This window comes from Cetorhinus maximus, chromosome 11, assembly GCF_964194155.1.
Source record: "Cetorhinus maximus chromosome 11, sCetMax3.hap1.1, whole genome shotgun sequence".
In the NCBI taxonomy this organism is placed as follows: domain Eukaryota; kingdom Metazoa; phylum Chordata; class Chondrichthyes; order Lamniformes; family Cetorhinidae; genus Cetorhinus; species Cetorhinus maximus.
The window spans coordinates 109,157,608-109,176,115 of NC_135889.1; the positions used below are offsets into that span (position 1 = coordinate 109,157,608).

Sequence of the window (18,508 nt, forward strand, 5' to 3'; positions counted from 1 at the left end):
CTCTGTTAAATCCCTCTTAATCTTCTCTTTGCTAAGGAGAACAGCAACTGCTTCTCCAATCTGTCCACGTAACTAAAGTCTCCCAACCATGGAGCTATTCTCCTAAATCTTTTTTGCACCCTCTCTAATGCCATCACATCGTTCTTAAAGAATGATGCCCAGAATTGGACAGAATACTCCAGTTGAGGCCCAAACCAGTGTTTTGGTGTGACTTGGTGGACTAAATAACCTTTTCTGTACTTAAGTTCTTGTGAGAAAATAGCACTGATCAATCAAGTCTATTTCTTTGAAAGTTGAACAGGACAGATCCCCCTGTTTGTGTAAAAATTAGCACATTCAATGGACTTCTTAACCTGCCTGATCTCTTAAAGAAACATTGACATCTGATGCCAACTGTGGGAGGAAAAATGCTCATTTACATCTACATTACCAAGCTAATTTAATTTCAGGCTGTTCACTCACAATTGCTGCTTTGAATGGCTAACAATACTAGGCAACTCACATTGCACCAAATTAATTACAATCAGCAAAAATAAGCACTTAAGTAGATTTCAGATCTCACGTCATTGCTGGCCAATCGAAATATTGAAATAAAGTGGCCTGAGAGGTCCTTGAAACTTAACATAGTCAGAAACCATGATCAGCTTATGCAGACTGATTGTACAAGGTCCACAATTACAAGGTTTTTTTTTTAAAAACATCTCAAGTTCGCTGCATTGTTACATAGTGATAGGCTGGAAGATGAGGCTGTGGAAACATCCAAGGGCTTTTTGGACATACTTTTAAAGAAAAATACATAAATGGTGTAAAATAAATAGTAATAATGGAGGAAGGTAACTGGAGGAGAAGGTACCTCTAATGATGATGCTCATATGTTAAAAACTCCAGAGTGAGTTTTCCAGTATGGAGCCAAGTACAACCCTCATATCAACAAAGATGCTACCATCAGAATCCATCTCAATATTTCACCCTATAATCTCTGCTTTGCTAAAGGCAATGGCTCCTGCTGATGTATTTGATGGGGGTCAGCAACTTCAAATACAGTTAACTGAATGGCCAAGCATTATATACAGAGGCTTGTTTGGTCCATCGGGCTTCACCCTATGGCAGCTCCATACCAGCCTATCTACAACCATCACATTTCCCTGCTCTTGCCCATACCCGCTAATATTTTTCCTTCACGATTATTTTAATGCCTCGAAAGCAGCCAGTATTGCACTCACCTAAACAACGTGTGGTAATACAAACAATGAACCTGGAAAAAGAATCTCCCAACCTCCCCTTTTATGCTTTTCGTAGTGCTCCTAAACTTAGTTGTGTGTTACTAGAGTTCAACTGTGAACTTAAAATGTTATATGCAGACAGACTGCTAACCCAATCCCACCCTTAATCGATGCCCGCGACTTTCCAGTAGAAGTCATGGGATATTGATCAGAAGGAGGAATCTTTGCAGATTTTTCCTCTTCCCAGATCTGGGCAGCTGAGGCCCAATTGTAAAGCTCTAGATGTTGCCTTGGCTGATATCGGTTAGCCTTCTGGGCATCTTAGTATCCGGTCATGAATTTACCCACTCAGCTATCAAGCTATCGCTGACATCAATATCACTGGTCTGCACAATTATCAACCATTTGTTTTCAATTTCTGATGACTATTTGTTGATGTATTTCCTGGAACTGACAGAAATTAATATTGTAGTAGAGATCAGATAGTTTTTAAAATGTAGACATCTGATAGTAGCAACCTAACTACATATAAATATTCCTTAAAAAGTCATTTATTGTTACCTATGTATAGAAATGATTGTCAGTGATGTTATCTAATGAGTGTTAAATATGCTTAAATCAAATATTAATGGAGCTATTAACCCTCTGGTAATATTGTGGCAAGGAGAATTTGGTATGAGAGTATTAGCATTGGTACAACAGTATCGTCAGCAGTAATTTATATCCTATACTCTTGGAAAACATTAACTGTGGTGAGACAATGCACAATTTCATATACACAATGAGTTCCAATTTGTGCTGAATCATCTGCAAAAAGTGACAAGAGGTAAGATACAAGAGAGAGAACTTCCAAGCTAGGTCATTCTGATGTACCTTGTAAAAGGTGCCAACTTTCAGAAAGTCAAGGACTTCAGTTTGTACAGGGCACCATCAACTGAAGATGTCTCAAAGTGCTTCTCGTACAATGGGTGACCGTTTATTATGTGGCAGCCATAGTGCACACAAAGGCAGCCATGTTAATATTTATCAATGAGCAAAAAAACAGCTGTAGTGAATCAGGAGCCTGTTCTATACCTTGCCTGAATTCTAACTGGGTGAGGAATGGAACAGGCACTGATTTACTATAACTCATTTTTCGTCCACTTATAAAAGTAAAATAACCCCCGAAGTCCCATAAAGTGCAATAAAATTAATGACCAGTTAATCTGTCGTTGAAATTTTGGCCAAATTTGGCTGGAAGGATTCCGGCTTCGACAGACCCCAAACTTTGGACAGGAGAATCGTCACTTAAAATCTCTCCTGAAGGATGTTGTAGCACTCTCTTAATACTGTCTTAAGTAGCAGCCTAGCTAACGTGCTCAAGTACTGAGACAAGAGGGCTGACAAATGATCCAAACCTTATGAGGTGGAAAAAGGGAACCCAACAATATTTTTCCCCGCTTCCTCTGACCTGGGAAGCAAGGTGTAGGATTTACACTTTATCTATAAACGAATTATTTCGCGAGTTCACTTTATACTGTTATTAAAAGGTCATTGAGGCACACCTGGAGACCATTTGGCCCATTGAGCCTATTCCAGCCCTCCTTGGTCTCTATACGTTTCATACATGGTAAACTAACTTGCACTCAATGGCTTCTACATCTCCATGTGACAAAAGCCCACCCCCTCATCACTGCGTTCCATAACTGGTTCAATCCATTTAAGTACTTGGCTAATGTGTGTGCTGACCTCTTGAACTCCAGCAGCTAGTAACAACATAATGATCCCAGGTGTTTCTCTACTTTAATTTTGTGCATTATGCAAATATTCAATTAATGAGCTACACTTCACATGTCTCATACATACTGGAGTTGAAATGCACCTTTAAATGCCGATTGAAAAAGAAATGAAAATGGCAGGACAAGCCAGATTACAGACCTGGAGGGCAGCGCTCAAAATGAATTTATTTCACAAGTGTCTGTGGGCAGAACATCAATTTGACCCTTAGTCATCCCTTACCGAAGGGGGAACATTCCAATGTTAGAAAAAGCCAGTAACTTTTCCTGGGGTCCAATCTTGACTTGGAAATCTCAGTTAAGTGGGATGTCAGCTAGCTCAGAATGATGATTCATTCTGCACTTCCAATAGGAAAGAACGCATAAGCTGAGGGTCAGCATGGTGAAATTTCACTGACTACTACTGTATTTGAATAAAACCACTACTCCCTATGTTAATAACTTTATGAAAATGAAGAATTTGACATGAATGCATTGGCCAATGTTCTAGAAATAGCACACAGGGGAATTTCAACCCTGCCCCTCCCCCCCCATACCCCACCCCCGCAACCTGTTGCAACTATTATTCTGTGTTTTAGGAGAACGTCAAGTGTGGAATGATGAAAGGCCAAGAGATCAGTCAAAGTTCTTCCAGCGACCATGTGCAAACGCACATTAACCCTATAATGTTCGTTTCAATCTGGATCTAAAGCTTGATGAAAAGACACTAACACTGCCCTTAATTACCACACTACTTGAGTTGACCATTAAAAAGTGATTCAGATCTTATCACATCTCAATACCAAGTTAAAAAAGAAAATCACGGAAAATAATTTTCAGCAAAATAAAACCTAATTGTTTTTTGTCTGTCCCTGCAATTTGGCCAAGTAAATGAATTTCAGCAATGGCGAGAAATGTTTGCTGATTTTTACCTATTTGCCAGGGTTATATAGACCCGTAATGACAACCACTTTGGTGACACCAATCTCAACAAGAGTTGCCAACCCTCCAGGCTTGACCCTGGAGGCTTCAGAAATGAAGATTAATCTCCTGGACTCTACTGCAAACAACTTGGGAGAAAAATCGAAGGACAAATTCAAAATTGATGAGGGTTTTTTTTTCCAATTTCTTTGAACACTTTCACTTGTTAGTTATAAGAATATTGGAGACAGGGAAAAAGCTGTTTTATTGGACATGGCAGGTCAAGATGTGGTGGTGGGGCATGGGGGGTGTTGGGGGGTGGGGGGGTGTGGTGGGGTGGCAATGTGGTGAAACCTCCAGAAAAATATCCAGCCACTGTTAAAAGACGGACTTACATTTATATAGCGCCTTTCGTGACCTCAGAACAATCCAAAATGCTTTTCAGCCACTGAAGTACTTTTAAAATGTAGTCACTGTAGTAATGTAGGAACTGAGGCAGCTAATTTGCGTGCGGGAAGCTCTCGCAAATTGCAATGTGATAATGACCACATGACGTGATGCTGATTGAAGAATAAATGATCGGGAATAGATCCCCGTCTTTTTTTTCTCAATAGTGTCATGGCGTCTTTTACATTCACCTGAAGGGGCACTCAGGACCTCAGTTTAACATCTCACCTGACAGTGCAGCACTGCTGAGTCAACCTAGATTTTGTGCTCAAGGGGAGTGGGCCTTGAACCCACAACCTTCTGACTCAGAGGCAACAGCGTTACCAACCGAGCAACAGTTGACACCATAACATTTGGTAACCCTAATCATAACAAGAGAGGAGCCTTCAAAGAACAACTGGAATGTTTCCCACAACAGTTATACAGATTATTTTATTTCACTTGCAATGTTTTTTCTTACACTGCAAATTTTTGTGACTGTTCAAAGACAATTGGACAGCTTGGTACCAATCATTACTGATTAGGTTAGGCAACCTCAAGATGGCATTCTGGTTTAAAAATAATTGATTCAAACCAAAAAAATCGAACCTTCAGAATGAAGATCACAGCACAGATGATCAACATATTTTGAATTAAATCCTAACTCCTCATTGTCTCCTTCTCCTTCCAAAGAAAATGATTATAGTTGTTTTTCATCGTTTTTACCACATTGCAGGATTATGTCAAAGAAAGGGTTAAGTAAAGTAATGTGTCTTAGTTCATTAGACCTATGCTGTTTCCTTTGATCAGAGAGAGAGACCCATACTGCTAACGCACAATAAATTACCACAGTGTGATAAATGATTCTATTAGCAAAACAGATTGTTAAGCTCTGATATAACAGATAGGTGGGAGCAGAAGACCATTCATTCTCCCTACGGCACTTTCACAGTTGTAAATAGGTTATTTTATGTGTAAATAACACATTAAAATTGAACAATATGTGTGTCCTTTGATAGTGAGCAAATTGGTGCAAATAAATTACATCGGACAAGGAAGTGAACTAACCCAGATATTATAGCAGCTGTTTGTTGAAGTAGTGCTAAAATGACTGAAAGGAGCTGTTGGTGCAATAGCTCTCACTCTGCCTGTGCTGCCCCAGTAAGAAGCTAATACTAAATTATACTGTGACATAAAGGTAATAAGGTTGTATTTTAACAATATTTGAGAGCGTCAAGCTCATTCAGGATAGAACTGAAGGGAAAAAGTCTTCATGCATATTTTATTCAATTTAACAAAAAAAGTGTTGAGATATTTATGTATCTGCAAATGAAAATTTCTGCTCGCCCTGACCATATTTTTAAAGACTTGATTGAAATATTAAATCATTTAAAATTTGGAGGGGGGCTGGGAATATTAGAGAGATTGTCCAGGAGCAGTACGTCAGGAAATGCTGCTGATGCGTGACATTTCAGTAACTGCAAGTGCATCCACAGAGGCATTTTAAATCTCATCAGACCATGTTATTTATAATCAGAAAACGTGGCCCCCACCCCACCAGGAAATGGCTGCGTGGGGAGGGTAAGCTATAATACGCAGTGAGGAAAAATCAATTAGCAGCTGCGATTGAAATATATCTGTCATGCTTAGACTGGCCACAGCTACCTGGTCAAAGAAAGTGCTGCCCTGTTTCCAACAGCAGACGTACACCCAATTAATACAATTTAGTCACCTTCATTATGTCTTTCGTCAGAAAGGTCCATTTCTCAATACTGCGCGCACAGAACCTGCCATGGGCCGATGAATACCAGCAATCTTTCAGATTGGTTCAACTTTGACAGAGAAGGAAAACTTCCCCACTTCATATAAAAATAGAAAATGCCGCAAAAAACTCACTTTATGTTTGGCTCAGTATCAAGACACCACAAGCAGAATAAGCGGCACGATGAGGAGACAACTTTTGGTTCATATTAAAATAGGAACAACCATAGGTACAACTGGTTGTCAAACTGGCCATGTAAAGAATCCCTATTTGCCACATTTGGCAGGGAGGGAAAAATTGCTCCAGCACACTATGAACTGAAAATCTTTAATAAAAAACATATGCATAATGCCAGAACTTCCTCAGGTTATTTTGACACTGTATCCCCGCCATTTCGCCAGAAGTGAGGTAAAAATCCCATTGACTGCAGGGTTTCCACCCCATGTTAGTGAGAAGCATAGCAGCAGAAATTCAAGACTAATTTCTTTCCCTTTGTCCTAAATTCTCATTAATGAAGCGCCTGATAGTGTCTTTCAGAAAAGTTTTAAAGTGTGTTGCATACAGTGAAGTGCTCTACAGTGCAGACACTGTTCGGTAGTTATGCCCAGCAGCCATTGCGCACACCGTGCTTACGATACAGTAAATAAAGCATGTGCACATTTAATAACCTGCCAACTTCACTTGCTAAACCCTTATATAAAGAAAAGCCACTGCTCTCGAGCAGTTCCAAAAGCCCATTCTAATGATCAATCAAGGTCTAGTCATTACTTCGATGGGTCAGGCTGGCAGACTCTTCATTAGAACATCAAAACCAAAAGAAAAAAAGTCAAAAAAATAAGGATTGAAATTTCCACTTCAAAGATGCCCTTCAATCAGCACCTGAATCACATTCTGGGAGATGGTGTGCACTTTCTTGGATTAGGATATAATTTTAATGCTAGTTCGCCATTTGAGTAAGTCATTACTGTGTTTCTACATGATGGTCAGCTGATTGGTAACTGAATTCAGAAGGACTGACTCTTTAAACTTTATTACACTAGGCTTTTATCATTTCTCCACTGACATCTTCAAACATGTTAAAAATAATAAGTGTGGATCAAAAAAAAACATAAACCCACAAGATCCGCCACTTGCTTCCTTTTCTAAGTACTTGCCCCAAATAATCCCAATTTTAAGCACTTTAAAGAAATCAGCCTCCAATTCTTTTAATGAGCAAGTTAACAGCCAGGTGAAGTCTATTGTGATTGTTTGCATTTGGCTCCATCAATCAGCCTGTGGCTCGGAGGACTGATTGAACGCGTTCAGTAGCTGAAGGTCCGAGCCCCTGTCAGAAGGTGGAGTGACATCGTGAAATGGCTAAAGACATGATAAAGCTTACATATTACAACTGCAGTCAGAGGGAATTGATTTTTCTTCCCCAAGTGCATGCTACTTGGGAAAGTGTGCTTTAAAGCTAAAGCAAATTATGGGTTTTGCAGATTTAACGTTCCAAGTTATTAGGTTTGTTATGCTTACAGTGCAGCCAGTGAAGTTCCGGGAAGTCTATCAATGTCTGTTCCAATCAAGGTAAAACTACAAAATTAACGGATATATTTTATGGGTGCGGGAGTGTCACCTGACTTCATGGACACAGCATAATCCATTCAGCCTGTGTGAAATACACAGTCTGAATACTAAGAAGCACACAGAAAATGTAAGCTCTAAGGGTCATAAACATTTGCCTAGTATAACGATATAACTCACACATTCAATGGAAAGATATACGTATGGCATGGGCCACCATGAGAGGAAATTCCACTGAGCATGATTGAATAAAACCGCTAACCCATCTGTGAACAACTTTATGAAAATGAAAAATTTGACATGAATGCATTGACCAATGTTCCAGAAATAACTCTCAGAGGAACTCCAACCCCCGCCCACCCCATCCCACTGTGTTACAACTATTATTCTCTGTTTCTTATGAGAACGTTAAGTGTGGAATGATGAAAGGCCAAGTGATCAGTCAAAGTTCTTCCACAACCATGTGCAAACAGACATTAACCCTGTCATGTCTGTTCCAATCTGGATCTAAAACTCGACAGGGCATTAGCATTGCTCTCAAATATTGCACCATTTGGGTTAATCAAGCAGGGAATGGAAATCGAGCTTAGGGTACAGAAGGGGCTCCTCTCCCACAGCAGTCAATGACACACTTCCTATATTTTTCACATGATTACAAGGCATGGTCACCAAGGTGGGTCTCCAAAGAAAAGTCTGCACTGAACTCCACCAATAAGAACATTTTGGATGTTGTCCTAGGGAAAGGGAACACACCCATCCACAAACCAAGAATCTCTAAAAGCTCCTTTCATGTATTCATGGACATACAAGTAGCATCTCTTGTACAATACTGACTGCTTGCTGGAGCAGCCCACTAAATAATGATAAGATTACACCCTATCATTGGCATAAATTAGGTCTGAACAAACAACAGTTACAGTAGTGCGGTGGATTATAGTGTTTTTGGTTTTACACAACTCTGGAGCAAACTGTGAATGAAATGTACTTGAAATTGATTCAATTCTATAAGAATTGCAATAAATAAATGATTCAACAATTACAAATACTGAAAGCAGAATTCAAAATGACAACTCCACAACTACGTGGAATCCAGGAACCATAGACAAGAAGGCAACTGGTCAGCACTGGGATTTCTCAAACCAGATTTAGTCACCTTCAGCCCAGCAAGATTTGGTTCATTGACAACCCACATGGCCCAAATCCAATGCTAATGGTAACTGCACAAATGGCTGGAATCCACCTCCTCTTCTTTCACTTGGATCCTGCACTAGCTGGTTTTACAGTAAAATGATTTCTAACAGAAATGACATCGCAGCAGAGCTGTAAAATGTGACGAGACATTCAAAAACCCATTGACCTCCAAGGGCCTGGAAAATTCTGCTGGCAGGAGAGACCATAAAATTCCGCCTAAGGAATTTACAGCACAGAAACAGGACATTTGGCCCAATTAGTCTGTGCTGGTGTTTAATCTCCACACAAGTCACCTCCTACCTCCCATGTGTCACATGGACAAAGGCAGGTTAACTAGGGAAGCCAGCATGGATTTCTTAAGGGAAAATTGTGTTTAACTAACTTTCTGGAATTTGTTGAAGAGGTAGAGAGAGAGAATTGATGAGGGCAATGCCGTTGATGTGGTGTACATGGGCTATCAAATGGCATTTAATACAGTGCTGCACAACAGACTTATGAGAAAAGTTATAGCTAATGGAACAAAAGGGACTTAACATGGATACGAAATTGGCTGAGTGACAGGAAACAGAGAGTAGTGGTTAATTTTTTTTTCGGGCTGGAGGGAGGTGAGTAGTGGAGTTCCCCAGGGATCAATATTGGGACTCTTGCTTTTCTTTGTAACCTAGACCTTGGTGTACAGGGAACAATTTCAAAATTTGGGATGATAGAAAACTTGGAAGCATTGCGAACTGTGAGGATGTCAGTGTAGAACTTCAAAAGGACAAAGACAAGTTGGTGGAATGGCCAGACAAGTGGCAGATGAAGTTCAATGCGGAGGAATGTGAAGTGATTCATTTTTGTGGGAAGAACATGGACAGACAATTTGAAATAAAGGGTACAACCCTAAAGGGGTGCAGGAGCAGAAGGACCTAGGCGCATATGTGCATAAGTCATTGAAGGTGGCAGGACAGGTTTAGAACATGGTTAATAAAGCATACAGTATCCAAGGCTTTATTGATAGGGGCAGAGAGTACAAGAGCAAGGAGATTACATTGAACTTGTATAAGACACCAGTTCGGCTTCAGCCAGAGTATTGCATCCAGTTCTGGGCACCACACTTTAGAAGGATGTGAAGGCATTGGAGAGACTGCAGAAAAGATTCACGAGAATGGTTCCAGGGATGAGGAACTTCAGTTGTGATGATAGTTTGAAGAAGTTAGGGCTGTTTTCCTTGGAGGAAAGAGGCTGAGAGAATATTTGATAGAAATGTTCAAAATCAAGAGGTGTCTGGGCAGAATAGACAGGGAGAAACTGTTCCCACTCATAAAGAAACTGAACAAGAGAGCACAGATTTAAAGTAATTGGCAAAAGTAGCAAAGGCAATGTGAGAAAAAAAATTTATGCAGCGAGTGGTTAAGCTCTGGAATGCATTGTCTGAAAGTGTGGTGGAGGTAGGTTCAATAGAAATATTCGAAAGGGAATTAGACTGTTATCTGCAAAAGAAGAATGTGCAGGGTTATGGGAAGAAGGCAGGGAATGGTAATAAATGAATTGCTCCTTCGGAGAGACGGTGCAGACATGATGGGCCGAATGGCCTCCTTCTGCGCTGTAAAAATTCTGAGATTCTACGATTGGGTGATTCAATCTGCCTCATCAGCCAAACTTGGGCTTTGCATCTGGACAGTCCTGTGGAATAGGATGTGTACTGAGTAAACAAGAGTAAGATTTGGATTTTCTCGGTGTTGGAGGAGGCTCAGTGTAGGTCCCCAAACTTGACACGTACCTCGTGATGCCGCCGAAGCTGCTGACTTCTTGTTAGCTTCCGTGAAGACATCCCCTTCAATAATGGAACTTTTGCCCTCTTTCTTTTCAGTGGCAGTGGTCTGTGCTTGGGCAGACATGGTAGCTGTTCATACTTCAGAAAACTGAATCTAAGTTGCAATGAAGAAGAGAAAAATAAAACTGAATGAAATATTATTTTAGCCGTAATCTATAACAGCACAAGAGTTTTCCAACTGAGCGATAAACATTTAGATGGTGTGCAATTACAGAGCATGTGAGGAATTAAATAGGTTCTTCCTTGAATAAGCACGAAGGCCAATGGCCAAGGTGTTTATTAGTGCACAGGAGCTGTTTTTTGCCCTGCCAAGTACGATTTCAGATTCCTACATTTACCGCCATTAAACAGCAATAATTACAGAGCTAAATAAAAGTGGCCTGCTATTTTTTAAATTCAATCACAGGATTTGGGCGTCACTAGCAACGCCAGCATTTATTGCCTGTCCCTAATTGCCCTTGGAAAAGTGGTGGTGAGCCACCTTCTTGAACCACTGCTGTTGGAGTTTTCTTTTATAGAGGTTCGACATAACTGAGTGGCTTGCTGGAAGGGCAGTTGAGTCGACCCCATTGCTGGTGGTCCGGAGTCACAAAAAGACCAGACCAGGTAAGGAAGGCAGATATTCTCCCCTAAAGGAAATTAGTGTGTGAAACGGGTTTTTATGATAATCTGACAGTTTTTTGGTCAGTGTGACTGATACTAGATTTTTTTAAAAAGATTTTCATTTAGTTATCTGAATTTAAATTCCCCAGCGGTGGGATGTAATTGTACTTCCCCAGATCATTAGTCCAGGCCTCTGAATCACTTGCCAATTAACGTAACCACTACACTAATGTACCCCTCAATGATATATACACTGCACTCTAGAACCTTAGCAATTTAATTCTGCCTTTACACACAAGCTAGAGGCATCCAATATGGTTTGTATCATCAAAGTAACTAGTCACAATGCTTTTACTAATCAGGTCAAAGGTAATTTAAAGTCTTATCAGGCTGTTGTATATAATAGCTCTGAAAGTGCGAACATTTTGTTTTGTTGCAGCATTAATGATTCTCTCACCATCTCTCTTGGCTTCTCGTCTTTACAAGCCAAAAAGGCAAGTGGATGAATGGCTGTTATCATGCCATAGGTAGAAGGTAGATGCAATCTTTACACTGGGGTAGATCTGTCCTTGCCTCAGCTCATCTGATGCTGAAACCCTATCCATGCCTTTAATGCCTGTAGGCTTTACTATTCCAATGCACTCCTGACTGGCCTACCATATTCCACCACCTATAAACTAGAGGCCGACCAAAATTTGTGTCCTAATCTGCAGCAAGTCCCATTCACCCATTACCCCTGTGCTTGTTGACAAACACTGGCTCCCAGTTAAGCAAGGCACCGATTTTAAGATTCGCATCTTTGCTTTCAAATCCCACCATGACATCACCCCTCTCGATCTCTGTAACCTCCTCCAGCCCTATCTCCAAGATCTATGCCATCCTCCAATTCGTGACTCTTTCACATCCCTGATTTTAATAGCTCCGCCATGTCTTCAGTTGCCTAAGCTCAAAGATTCCCTGCCTAAACCTCTCCGCTTCTCTTTCCACCTTTAAGGAGATCAAGCTTCTGGTCACCTGTCCTAATACATTCTCCTATGGCTTGATGTCAAATTTTGTTTGATAATCATGCTTGTGAAGAGCTCTGTGACACTTTGCAACACTTAAGGTGCTATATAATGCAAGTTGTTGTTGTATATCATTTAATTGATCCTTTGTCACTAACCATCACCTACCTAACTATGGAGAAAGGTGACTGACTTTGTAGTTTACCTGTGGATGGGATGGTTCAAGTCAGAAAGTCACTGTAATAGGGTAACATAGTCATGCCCAAGTAGCCATTATTGTCCTAAGATGTTGCACATACTGGGCACACCTGGACCAGCCCAGCCATTGTGTGGTTGGTCAGCACCTTGCTACCCGATATAAAAGCGGTGTTGCAGATCAGCCAGCCTTGGGCAAACTGCCCAATTTTCACTTCCAATGTGAATAGTAATCCTTATAATGGGCAAATTAAAAACCTAGCCCCTTTCATCTCGTATACTCACTGTAGGTCAATGAGCATGTAACAATCATTAATTTGTCTTCTAACTTTGAAGGTTTCAATAAATAATGAGAGACATGCAGACGATTTACATTATTGTTTAACTTTTACTTAGAGAACTAACTCGCAAGGAGTTCACAGACCTTCAGGGTTCTCAAGACCAGGCAAGGAATGGAAATGGATACAGAAATGATACACCAGAAAATGTAGGTAGATCAATTTATTATTATAGTAGAGATCTTTTCATAGTTCATTAAATAGTCAAATCAATCTACTCCATAAAATGCACGATATATTTGAATCAAAGTTAATGTATTGCACAATAATTGAAGCCTTGTAAATCAATTTTCAGTTAGTAAACTGACTAATGTTACGCATAATCCAATTAGTCATTTTAGGAAATCATTCATTATTGAGTGGGAGCAGATTAGCTATGTGGTTTAGAGGACTGTTGCTCCACGGATCCGAGAATCGGACTGAATCCTGGCTGGACTGACATTCCCAACAGTCTGCCACGTCAAGTGATGGATAGGGCCAGTTCTTCAGTGGGCCTGTGGCATCAATTGCTAACTCTAGCTGTTCTCTTGGGCAGGAGATCCGGCATAGCTGGCGCCACATCCACTCCCCACCCAACCCCCACCTCACCCCCCCACCCACTTACCCCACCCCACCCCACTTACCCCACCCCACCCCACATCCCCCAACAGAACAGCAGGACTGCTTCAAGCAATAGCAGATCCACTGCACTGGAGCCAAGTGCCAGCTACATCAAAGTAAAGATGGTGATACAGGGAAAAAAGCCCAAGAACCAGTTCCTCCCAGAGAATTCGCTTCACCTCTCTACTTGGCTTCCTTTTAAAAAGCACCAGAAATTTGCTTTTCCCATTTTTAAAAAAGTGGCCGTCTCTGAGCCACTGTTACTGACATCCAGAATAATTTAAAACAACATTAGAGCAGAGAAAGAGTAAAAGCACATAGAGGCAAGGATGTACAAAAGTTTAAAATATTGCTTTAAAAAAAAAGATTGCAGAAACAAAATTCACAGCTTGGAATAATATTTATGTTATGAACACCACACTCTTCTTTCAAATCTGAAACGTTGTTTTAGTGAGGAGAAATGTTCCATTAAGGCAAGTAAACAAAAAAAGTTGGGGTTGGTTGAATCTCGGTCTGCTCGTGTTTATCCTGAGATCAGTTTGATACTACAGATCTGCAATGAAATGAATAATATGCAAGACCTTGGGGTCTGAATCATGCTTTTAATTTAAACAATGAAATGTCTCCCATGTGGTGTAATGGCAAAACTCCCAAATAGACACTCTGTCACAGACTGACTAATGTTCCTTTATCCAATAGAGGCCCATTATACAAGGGATTAATCTAAGTAAGGGTGAGATAGAACAGCAATCTGCTAAATCTAGAATATTATGGGAAGTTATACAAAGCATAAATGACCTCGTGTTTTCTCAACTCCTATTGCCGTAAGCCAGGATCGGCACGTGGACATATCTCTGACATTATGGGCAAAGATTCCACCAAAGGATTGAATGCTCCATTCAGAGATTTAAAAAAAAATGTATTTTCTCCCTGCAGAGAATGGAATGCATTATTCATTAACACCACCCTACATCCCCTCTCCATTGGACCAAATATATTAGAATGACATTTTGCTTGACATAAAAATCCAGCAATGTATGGTTGCTGGGGGGCTCCGGCTACACCTGCCAACTTCTTACCTGCGAATTAACACAAGTGTAGTTAATGGTAGCTGGTACTTCATGTGGCATCTGGTCATGGCTTTTGGGCACTGATATGAATGATGAAATGCTTTAGGATTGAATTCTATTTGTTGGAATACAACAACAGTCTGGGTTGAATATGTCTTCCTGATATCTTGTGGGGTGTGCTTCATCGGATTTTGTGGTTAAGGAGAAAATTTACCAAGCTTTCTCCTCTTGAAAGATTTCCCTCTAGCTGTTTCATGAACTTACGAAATTAAGCATGGTGGGGCAAACAGCAAAGGGCCAATTAAAAGCATACGAACGCAACAAGCTGAATGGTGTTTGCTGGCTTTACACTTCATGCTCTTATGCCTTGGATCAAAATAGAGGAACTCAAATATGTCACAATCCATGCACAGAAGGGCTCATTACCCTCCTATAAATATGTGCTGACTCTCCCTTTTCCTGTTGGCTGAGACCCTGTTGCACTGCTGAGGGAGAGCTGCACTACTAGAGGTGCTATCTTTCAGATGAGATATTAAACCGAGGCCCTACCTGCCCTTTCAGGTGGACATAAAAGATCCCATGGCATTATCTCAAAGGAGAGGTGAGGGGTGGGATTTTCTGGCCCCATCCATCACCGGGATCGGCCGGTCCTACCGAAAGTCAACGGGCTTTTGGCTGGACCACCCAATTTCCCGCAGCGGGTCCTGGCACGACGGGGCCAGGAAATCCTGGCTGAGGATTTCTCTCTGGTGTCCTGGTCGATATTTAACCCTTAGCCAATATCACTATAACACTATAATAGATTATCTGGTCAGTGCATATTGATGTTTCAGGGTCCTTGCAGTGCACAGATTGGCTGTCACATGTCCCTACATTACAGGCGTGGCTACACTTCAGACTACTTCATTGGCTGTTTTTTTCATTTCTTCTTGGGATGTGGGCATTACTGGCTAGGCCAGCATTTATTGCCCATCCCTAATTGCCCTCAGGAAGGTGGTGGTGAGCTGCCTTCTTGAAGCACTGCAATTCATCCGGTGTAGGTACACTCACAGTGCTGTAACGGACGGAGTTCCAGGATTTCGACCCAGTGATGGTAAAGCACTTTCGGACGTCCTGAGCACTCTCTAAATGCAAGTATTTCTTTCTTTAATGTTATCTACCTCCAGTGACGCTGCTTTAAAACTATCTACTAGGCAAAGCAGCAAATCTTCCTAGGGCTGCCTTCCTGCCCTGATCTTTCCTATGGCCTGTATGTACTATAGTGCCTGGCATCCATTACTGACTTCCACCCATAACAGCGCAATCAAAATCAGGAACTCTCCATATGGACAAGAGAATAAGCTAGCATAAACCTGAATTAATTCCATACTGATATTCTTATAAAGAGAGCTTGGGTGGGATTTTCCAGTGGCAGCTCCCCAAATTTTCCGGTCCCGGTCGCACTGATTTCGGACAGGGGTGGGTCCGGAAAATCCGGACCCTTGTCCATTTCCAGTCCTCTTTTTACATTTCCTATTCAGTTTGCCGATGGTGATTGTCTATGGAACAGTGACTTCCATTTGTATAGCACTTTTAATGTAAAAAAGAAATCTCCCAAGGCACCTGGGCATATGGAAAACTGATGATGTGTCAGGAAGAAGGGCAGCCAAACTCTTGGTCAAAGGCTTGGATTTTGAGGGGAAGGGAAGGAGGGGAAAGAGATGGAGAGGCGGAAATATTCAAGGGGGAGGTTCAGGGAGTGGAACCTATTGAATGATCTTCTGCCAAAAATATAGCAGAGAGATAGCAATGTGACAGGTCAGAGTCGGAGAAATGGATTATTTGGGGAGTACAGGTTGTAGGGCCAGAGAAGGTTATACAGTTTGGGGATGTGGGGGCGGGGTGGGGGAGATGAAGCCATGAAAGGATCTGAAGACAAGGATGAGGATTAAAGTTTGAGGTATTGGGTTACACGGAAGCAACACACATGAGGACAGATCTGAAGAAGAGTCATACGGACTCGAAACGTTATCTCTGTCTCTCTCTCCACAGATGCTGTCAGACCTGCTGAGTTTTTCCAGCATTTTTTGTTTTCGTTTGAGGACAGAATGATGGGTATGTAAGATTTAATGTGGAATAAGATACAGGCAGCAGCATTTTAGGTATGTTTCAGTTAGTGAAAGCTTTAGAATGGCGGGAGAGGCTGCAGGGACCAGCAAGGAGAACACTGGCGTAGTCTAGTCTGGATGAAGGCTTCACTGGTGTTAGGATATGAAGTAAGGATGAAGGTTAACAACATTATGGCAGTGTGAGTGAAGTGCTCTTAGAACTGGAGAAGATATAGGGCTGGATTATCAAAGTGGGGTTGGGAACTTGACACCCAGATAAATTCCAGGTCCCAACCTCACACCTCAGCTGCATTGCTCATGCAATGTTATTTTCAATTGCTAATGGCCTAATTGGGTAGGAAGCGAGCTTGGCGCCCAAATCATGGTGGTGAGCATCTCAAGGAGGGAGGAGCTGGCTGCCTGGCGTAAGCAACCAAGGCAAATGGCAGCCATGTTGAGGCCTGCTGCTGCCTTGCCACAGAGAGCAGGCAGCTCCAGGAGGTCCTGCAACATTAAATTGAAGGGAAACAGCCAAAACGAAGGTAAAGTGCATAACCTGGTGCAAGATGCCCCAAGTACAGAAACTTTCCATCCAAGGCAAGCAAACTTTCAGGTTTCCCCACTTTGAACCCGACTGCTGTGCAGTAATAGGCACTAGACTGTTCAGGTTCGCCTGAATCCTTTTTGAAAATTGCTGTCCAGGCCTCCCTGGCCTGTTAACAAGCTCCCAAAGGAGCTTAATGGGTTGTTAATTGAAGACGAGTGGGTTCTCCATTCAACTGTGAAGGCTTATGGAGTATCCTCCTCAAATTTGGCTGCCCTCATAAATTTGTTGCTGTCCTCCAACTACTCCACGATGACAGGCAAGTCACAATCCTCACCTATGGAGCCACCGCAGACCCTATCTTAGTAAAGACTGGGGTCAAACAAGGCTGGGCCATTGCACCAACTCGCTTCTCCATCTTCCTCATTGCAATACAGCACCTCACCTCCAGCAAATTACCCACAGGCATGGAGATAATCTATGGGACAGATGGGAAACTGTTCCACCTTCAACTCAAAACCAAAAATACTCCAGCATTGAGCTACAGGATGCAGATGCTTGTGTGTGTGCTCACTCAGAAACTGAGCTCCAGGTCACTTTAGACTTTTTCTCTGAAGCCTATGAGAAAATGGGCCTTTCACCAAGAAAGCTAAGGTCCTCTTCCATCCAGCGCCCACAGCAAAACACCTCCCCCGTTGATTAAGATCAATGGCGAGATCCTGGAAAATGTGAATCATTTTGCATATCTGGGGAACCTCCTTTTAACAAAGGCAGACATAGATGAGAAGATTCATCATCACCTCAAATGTGCCAGCTCTGCCTTCAGCTAACTGAGGAAGAGAGTATTTGAGGACCAGGATCTCAAACTCAAGAATAAAGTCATGGTTTATCAGGCAGCAATGATCCCCATGCTCCCAAATGCTTCAGGCACTTGAACAACCTAAAGCAGCGCCCAAAGCACTGGAGAAGTACCACCAGCTGTGCCTTTGCAAGATCCTTCAAATCCATTGACAAGAAAGACTGTCCAACAACAGTGTCCTCTCCCAAGCCAACTTGCCCAAAATCAAGGCACTAATCACTCAAAACCCACTGGGGCTGGGCGGGACATGCCTGACATCACACTCCCGAAGCAACTGTAGCAAAACTACTTGGAGCTCAGTCGCGGCAGTGGATTCCCAGAAGGACAATGGAAACGCTTTAGGGATGTCCTCATAGCGTCCCTGAAGAGGTCAAACATACCCACCAACTCATGGGAGTCCCTAGCTTGTGACTGACCAAAATGGAGAATGTTAATTGCGGATTCGGGAAGGCAGCGCCAAACACATTGAGAGACTTCGTCAGGAACACAGAGGTGAAGTCGAGGCATTGGAGGGGGCACACACATCTCCAAATAGCTCATCTCCCTGACCCT

The 18,508-nt window shown here is 41.9% G+C and overlaps 1 protein-coding gene across 2 annotated transcripts in view; it reads right to left on the reverse strand.

The window, feature by feature from the left end:
- gli2a (GLI family zinc finger 2a) overlaps window positions 1-18,508 on the reverse strand; it is a 354,425-nt gene that overhangs the window by 247,590 nt on the left and 88,327 nt on the right. For both annotated transcript variants that reach the window (XM_078552577.1, XM_078552579.1), the window contains one exon: window positions 10,603-10,750. In XM_078552577.1, coding sequence (XP_078408703.1) covers window positions 10,603-10,720 — 118 coding nt within the window. In that variant the 5' untranslated portion in view covers window positions 10,721-10,750. The remainder of the gene's footprint in view (window positions 1-10,602; window positions 10,751-18,508) is intronic.